Here is an 8,020-nt window from a genome sequence, read left to right on the forward strand (position 1 = left end):
TGAAACAGCTCCTCATCTACATGGTAACGAAACGCAAACTGAGTTATCAAACCGCGCGACATTTGTTTACCTGTCGCTAAGTGACAATAATTTATTGATTGCTTGTAAAAACTAGTTTTTGTTATAAACATTTTACTATTACATCAAAAGTAATAGAGTATAAAGAAGAAGTTTATATTCAAACCAGCTAGGAGTACTGGCAGTTTATGGTTTCCGAGACGACATTTGTAAGATTCTAAAAACAAGTTCATTTTGTCACAAAGTCTTTTGTTGTTATTTTAGGAGCTTCATTTTCGTTTACAATATTTAATTTCGTATTACTGCTTAGTGAAAAGAATTTCTAAGTATTTATTGTTATCAATCAGGGATTTTAAATTTAATTTAAAGAATACAAATCGAGCAGTAGGTTACTAGTAGATAAACAATTTTGCTGTAAGTTTATTGGTAGGCGCTTATTGACTATAGCCTGAGGTGGTCAAAACACGTGGTTGGTAAATGTATTTACTATATTTTAACTTTATTCTGCTAAGTAGATATAGACGCTAATGTAATATTTGTCCAATGTATCTAGTCCTATAATGTCTTGCGAAAAGTCAAGGTTTGTAACTATTGGTGGCAAGTATGTAGGCCTACCTGTACATAAATACCTTATATATAATTTCTTTGATTTTATCTGTACTTAGGTAGACAGGTTTTAAACTGCACTTATAAAAAAATAATAAGTGGATTTAAACTAATAAAATTGTGTACACTTAACTTCAAAATCCATTGGCTATGACCAAATCTTTATTTAACGTCATTATACCTAAACTCTGATAGAAATATAGGAAGATACCGAAATTTCAACTATTTCAAGGTCTCAAGATTGATCATATCAGATGACGAGGTTGACAGTTTGGCACAAGCTTTGTAAATATACTCAAACCACGGAAATTGGGCGCCCCGTGGAGTCTAGATAAACACAGACGTCTGAAACGTAATAACGGTATTTACCTACGTTCGCAATACATCACCCTGAAAAAAAGAACGTAAATATTTACTCGGAATTAACCATGAAGGTTGATTTACTACTTCTTAATTAGCACCAGTAACACTAGCAAGGTTTGGAGCACAAGTAGGTAAGCTAACTGTATTTGTTTTAGCTGACCACAGTATATGCACGCTTCCGCAATGGCACGCCGAGAGAAAACCGTAGACCTGAATTACATCGATACCGAATTCTCTTCTGGGGACTCTAAAAAGATGAAATCGAAACGCTACCAGGAGGAAAACAACAACGAGGTCGATGAGCTCTCGAAGGAATTGTCAGAGATGGGATGCATAGTGGATGCTGTAAAGAGACCGAATATATGCGTGGAGAACTGCGTCTACGATGGATCTGAGTCTGAGCATGAGAAGTCCGAGGTCTATAACGAAGAGGATGCGTACTCCGACGAATTTGAAGAAGATAAAAGTGAGGAAGAGGAATCTGTGAAGTCCCTCCCTAAGTCTGAAATGAGTGACACGAGCAGGGAGCAGACTTTAAGGTCTTCCGTGAAACTGACCAAAAGTCAGTCTTCTATGTCGAGTAATAAACCGCCTGTATCCGTTTCTGGGAGATCGACTAGTTTTGGGTAAGTTAGCCAATTTATTGTCGGTAAAAATTAATATTCCTTTTCTATTTTGTAATGTAATTCAAAAAAATTAATACCATACTAATACTTTTGATGATCTTATTTTACTTTCTAATAAACCTTAACACCAATCGAAATTAACTTATCATGAACGTAAATAGATTTTAAAAGGTTTAGGCATTATATGGTGGGTCAGGGTTTTGGGGAAATTACTTCTTTCTCTATTCCACATCAAATACACTTCCAGATCAATATCAGGCCTGAAAACTCGCCGCATCAACATGTCGTTCACTAATGAGAGGCTTCGGGAGATTGAGAGGCACAACCACATACTGCTGACGAAGATCTTGAGCGCCAGAAACGCGAGGAAGTGCTCCATCCCGCCGCGGGAACAGGCGCTCCGGAGACCGGTGCCCTCTGCCGCTGTGTGCCGGAAGAGTCAGCAGAGGCAGATCGATCATGATAATATGGTGAGTTGTTGATACCCAGAAATTTGGAAAACTGTGTTTGAACTCGCTGTTGGTGTGTAGGAAATGCTAGAGCAAGTCTTTCTTCATTAAGTGTGCCTTTCCATTACTGGAGTCCTGGGAACCATTACTTACATTAGAGGAAAAGGAATAACTATTTCTCGTCAAAATTGTTCTATGATGAAAACAAAAACTGGATCAATTAATCAAGTTGCGATAAGCTATCACCGGTTGATAGCGCGTCTGTATCATTTGCGAATGATACCAAGCTGCATTCGTCCCGCTACTAAACACAGTCCTCTTGCCATAAAGGGAAGGTTTATGCATCATCATGCCGGCTTACTGCGTGTTTGGCGATTTCAGTTTTCAAGATTTGGAATCCAGGTTTCTTCCGAATGTGATTGTGATCGCGATGTTCATTTGCAATAGTGGCATCGCCTGCTTTGCTCATACTAAACCGTACATAGAAAAACCGCAAGGCATATTTTATCTCATTTTTCTTAGTAGGGTTCAATAGGTAATTGCAGGCACTGTAACATTTATCAAAAATCAATTTATTATAACGACAGTTAATTATTTCAGTACTTAAAACCTAACTTGTTTATCGCAATAATTTGTTCTTCATTTTATTTTATGGTGCTTGCTCATCCCTCATATCAGCATATTTTCATTGCAGAGTAGGCAGAAGTCCAGGCGATACTGACGTTCGTTAGCGTTTTAATAAAATAGTAGGTGTGTGAATGCCTGAGCACATCCCAATTTTGCAAAGAAATTCTTAAATTTACTTTTCATATATCCAAAACAAAAAAAAAACATTCTTAAATATTTCGTTTCGGAAATATAGTAAACATTCATGGCTTCCTGTTTATCATTCCATAATAATCAAGCCAAGCAGAAAAAATACCAAATACCACATTTTGGAGTGAAATTGGGACATCTATCAACACCACTCAAAAAATAAATATCTATCTTTCTACCAATCTCATAAAACCTTTCTTTTCTACTTAGATTCTTCTCAAGAAGATCCAGCGAGCGAAGTCGTCAGCTTGCAGCATCCGTCGTTGATATAGAAGCGGCGTCCGATGCGCGGGCGCAGCTCTGTTATATTGCCAATATTGTACACTGTTACTGTCACCTCTACGAGTGATGATACTGTTAATAAATTTATTAATCGAGTTTTTTAATGTAGCTGCTGTTTTATTTTGGAGTAATGTTTAGTGCCGGTTTTTATTGAGGTGTGTTTTTAAAGCTAACAAAATACTTTTATTGGTAGGACTCTGCGTTGGCTAGATATAGTGACAACGTGACCATTTATTTTTCTTATAACAGGACATCAGGATAAACTTATGAAAGAGTGGGAGGGGGGGGGGAATAGCAGGATGTTTTGGATTGTGGCAGGGAACAATCAAAAAGGTCAAGGTTAAAAACAATAATGCCAAATGTGACTCTGTTAATTATTCAATTAACTAAGAAGGTATGTCCTACGTAAACTTACCTGCCATAACAAATGTATCGCTCAAAATGTATTGTATCGGGCTAAAGTGACATTTTCACTCTGGCTGAGGCAGTGGGACAGACAGCCTGAAGCAGGACTGTCCTGCCTAAAGTGGGAGCTATGGTCGCGTTTCTAATCTATTATTAGTAATTAACACTACCAATCGAAATTGAGATAAATCTAAACCAAAAGTCTTATAGTAAATTACGTCCTGCTGAGAGCGCCCAGATAAGTTATGGAACAAAACGGATAGATGGCGGTACGCGTAGCGCTGGAAAACTCTTTTTATTTTTATATATTACATGATGATTGATATTACTAATGCAAAATGTATATTTTAATAGATAATCCATTATCATTCAAACAAATTAGATTAGACAACTAAATAACTGATAAGAAATCTTTAATTTATGGCTGCAATAGTTGCAATAATTATAATCATACAAATATTGTGTGACGATTAAAAACTTACGTATTTCCTTAAGAATATAGATAAATAACAAGGAAAATTATACGTTAAACAAATGTGGAAAAGTTTAAGAATATTCGATATTTCTCGCAAAGGAAAATAATATTGGAACAAGGGGTCTTTGTGACTTGAATGTATATATTCTGGAACCTCTGCGACACAAGGATTAAACGTATTACCTAGCTCGGGAGTCGTATTTCTATGTCAGAAATTGGTTTTCAAATATAGGTTCCGCTCTACGTGAAGTGTCCTGTATCTGACGGTTCCACAAAAGCTTTAAATGTCTTATGCAAAATATGGAGGTGAAATATGGTGTAGGCTGGAGACTAAAGATGTCCTCTGCCTATTAAAAAACCTGTTTTATGTACCTAGGTATAGGGCTTTGTCTTTTTTGAAACCCCGTTTCAATTAAAACAGCTCGACTATTTATCTATACTAATATATAAAGCTGAAGAGTTTGTTTGTTTGTTTGAACGCGCTAATCTCAGGAACTACTGGACCAGTTTTCACCGATGAAGGCTTTAGGCTATAAACCATCGCGCTGCGACTAATAGAAGCGAAGATACAATGAAAAATGTGAAAAAAACAGGGCAGGTATAAGTCATAACTTATATCTTCTACCCACGGGGACGAAGTCGCGGGCAACAGCTAGTACATAAATAAAATGAAATATAATAAAGACAAAGACATCACGTTAGAAATCTTTATGAGAAAACATATCATTACAGTGATTTTATAGAATTTAAAATCATGTACCAACACGATATATTAACGCTTTTATGATTTGGTTACTATAAAAAATATTATTATGCGAAGTTTACGTAATCAGTTCATCAATACACCTACGGAAAATTATGTATTAGGTACTTAATCTCTGACTCTTGTGAGGCAATATGGCATCCCTAAGTATGAATTAATGCCAGTCTTTACTGGCCCACTAGCCAAATGGCGTTTAAAAAAACATTATTCGGGATACCTCGTTTCGGACCCAGCCGGAGTCCATAATTATGAGCTGACGCGGCACCAGGCTCGTCAGTCAAATGCACTCGGGATTTTAGACTTTTGTTTGAATCTGAACCTTGTTTAAATCCCGATAGTAAAGAAATACTTGTTATATATTAATACGAAATTTTGTTACCAGTTCTTACAACACGAATTAAAATAGTTACATTCGAGGAAAGCAATTTTTAAGTGTTTGAAAATAACGATTTTAATGCGTTACATAATGTTCATTTGAATCGTAACTATAGTAGCAAGTAGCATGTATTGAATTAGAATTAGAAGAGAGTAAAAATACTGTTCACACACAGTTTTAAACAATCTCCTATTAGATCTCCATCATCGCATAACATTTTAAAACTGGAAAGAGCAAACAGCACGCGTCGACGTGTGACATCTGAGTTATTTCAAATGCGTAACATTTTTATTAAGTGTGATTCACCCAATTCATTCAGTAGGATGAGTAAATAAAATGATTCACTGAAACCTGTGAGTCCCTCAATCACTGAATAGTTTGAAACAACTTCTGAGTGATACTTTAAACAATTTTTATTGCAATCATAAACAAAAACACATATTACTACATCACTTTATTTGTTCACTGATTCAGACTTTTAGTCTGCTTTAATCTGTCTGCAGTACTACGTATCTTGTAGGAGAAAACTAACAGCAATGGTCGACTAAAATCGTAAAGTTTACAAGTGCTTTTAAAATATTAGTTTGATACAAATTATTAATATGGCATTGATAATCGTGCAATAAATGTTATTAATTTGGTTTTTCTGGAAGACCAGTACCGCTTTATTTAAAAATAAATCTCAGTCAAATATAGGCGTAAACAATACTTAACTTAAGAATGACACTTGATAGGGCAAAAATATGAAGATAATTTATAATATCTATACCCTAACAGGAAAACTCCTCATCGTATTCTTAATATGTGCGACTCCAAACCAAGATTATAACTTGTATATACATATATAATATTCATAATAAAATACAATTGACAACAACAAGAGCTAACAATAACGTATTCCTCATAAACTATTGAACATAAAACTTATCAGCGTCGACTTTGTTTTGTGCAACGTGACCTCTGACATATGTCTCCTTACAGAATATTCCAGGCCGTTTAAATGTTACGATACGACTGTATTCTGATCAATATAAAAGTACTATAAGACTTACTTCTAAGGCATATCACAGCCATAGATAATGTAATAGTTTTTCTATTGAATAAACGACTCCCGCATTAAGGTATTTTTAAATCTTTGGTTTCGCAAACATTCAAGCCACATGGACGCTCAGGACAAGCATTCGTGGATCACATGAATGTTTGTTCTATGCAGGGATCGATCCCGCGACTCGTCGTGCTCAGTAGGTTTGGCATGGTGACCTGAATCAGTTATGAAATAATGGCTTATGGGTGGACCATCCACCATGGAAATACAAATGGAGTTTTTAAACACTGATCCGATTTTAAATAATATATTCGTGTTATAATCGACATATCTCCAAGCCGTGCCCTCAGAGCGGGTTGAAAACATTCAAAGTCAAAATGAGTCCTGTAGTACTCCAGTTCAAGAATCTCTTTTCTCCATTTTCATTTATTTTTCACTAGCTTTTCCCCCGCGGCTTCGACCGCGTCGAGGTCGGTTGTATCGCGTTTCCAAAAGAACTCTTCAAATGTCCAGGATAAAAACTATCATATGTTCTTTCTCAAGGTCAACTTTATCTGTGTACCAAATTTCAATAAAATCAGTTCAGTGGTTCAGACTTCAAAGCGTAACAGACGGACAGACAGAATTACTTTCGCATTTATAATATTAGTAGGTATTATCCCCATATCTTGCTTTCGTTTATCGTAATGCTATAACCAGCTCCAGTTGTTTACATCCTCCTCCTTATTATTATATTCCTTCGTCTCGATTATTCCTCCTCCAGTTATATTGACGGGACCCTCTTATAATGTCATTAGCGAATCAATATGTGCTTGTTTATCTTACTGAATGACGGCAAATAGGTCACCTGATTACTGTACTTTTACGTGATTACCTGAATTCATTTTGTTATCAAAGATTTTATCTTGTAAAGTACCAATCTATTCATATTCAGCCTTTTACCCGGCTCTATCTTGTATAATATAAGAATTATTTTTATTAAAACGTGTTGTGTCCGTCCGACGTCCGTAGGTATCTCATGAACCATGGTTTGTATAGTAATCTAAGTAGTGGTATCCGTAGCTAACTGGTATAATGAGTGACGAATGTTTTTGCACTGAATTGCAAATTGTTTCAGCCTATTTGTACGGAACCCTTCGTATTGCGACTCGGACTTTTATTTATACGAAAAATTTCTGTCGAGAATGTTGGCTCCTTGAACCCACCTTATTCCTTTTTAAGCCACTTCCAAACCGCCTAATAAATGACTTAAGAACCAAAGTTGTTTTCATGACTGACCATGTTATCGGCTAGATAGACGTCAAAAACACCGTTACCAAGGTAATAAAATAACAAGTGGAAAACCCAAATCACCTTACTACTTGAAAAACTTGAATGGACGTCGAAACAAAAATGATTCACACCTATTTATGGTAATTTACGTAATTTCTGTTTGTTGCAACACTTAGGTACTCTTTTTATACCGTTGTTATTCGCGTAAAACAATTGAGTGTGGTCGTGAATCATAGTCAACATGTGACTACGCTTTATCCTCTAGTTTGCTTTTAACAAATAGAAACCTCCTTGAATAATTTTAACCTACAAATTTGTTTGTTTCTTTCTAAACTGGGAACTGATAACGGTTTTGTTTGTGCAGGCGTCTGAATAGGATTTTTTGAGTTATTTTTAAATCTGTTTCATCCGTAGATTTATTATAAATTTGAAAAGCATATAACGTAAAGTTGACTTATTTTAAAATACTTTTTTGTATAAGGTAATCAATGCTTAACACACTAATAAAAAATGTTGCTTCATGC

General features: G+C 35.6%; 1 protein-coding gene across 7 annotated transcripts; it reads left to right on the forward strand.

Annotated features, from left to right (window-relative positions):
• Positions 1-75: 75 nt before the first annotated feature.
• On the forward strand, positions 76-3,268 carry LOC113506394. Of its 7 annotated transcripts, none has more exons than XM_026889246.1 (5): positions 76-227; positions 857-985; positions 1,143-1,613; positions 1,861-2,083; positions 3,089-3,268. In XM_026889246.1, the coding sequence occupies exons 3-5, from the start codon at positions 1,156-1,158 to the stop codon at positions 3,143-3,145; spliced, it is 738 nt and encodes a 245-aa protein (XP_026745047.1). In that variant the 5' UTR covers positions 76-227; positions 857-985; positions 1,143-1,155; the 3' UTR covers positions 3,146-3,268. The 7 variants fall into 7 exon arrangements, with proteins under 7 accessions (XP_026745047.1, XP_026745049.1, XP_026745045.1 ...); XM_026889244.1 differs by lacking the exon at positions 76-227 and adding an exon at positions 244-487; XM_026889245.1 differs by lacking the exon at positions 76-227 and adding an exon at positions 244-487 and having other exon boundaries at positions 857-976.
• Positions 3,269-8,020: the final 4,752 nt, after the last annotated feature.

This window comes from Trichoplusia ni (assembly GCF_003590095.1).
Source record: "Trichoplusia ni isolate ovarian cell line Hi5 chromosome 13 unlocalized genomic scaffold, tn1 tig00002103_group12, whole genome shotgun sequence".
In the NCBI taxonomy this organism is placed as follows: Eukaryota; Metazoa; Arthropoda; class Insecta; order Lepidoptera; family Noctuidae; genus Trichoplusia; species Trichoplusia ni.

Excerpts from the sequence above, each read along its gene's own strand:
- LOC113506394 (XM_026889246.1), top strand. The coding sequence starts at position 1,156 with ATGCACGCTTCCGCAATGGCACGCCGAGAGAAAACCGTAGACCTGAAT. Across the intron at positions 1,614-1,860 it reads GGGAGATCGACTAGTTTTGG|ATCAATATCAGGCCTGAAAA; the intron begins GTAAGTTAGCCA and ends ATACACTTCCAG. Across the intron at positions 2,084-3,088 it reads AGATCGATCATGATAATATG|ATTCTTCTCAAGAAGATCCA; the intron begins GTGAGTTGTTGA and ends TTTTCTACTTAG.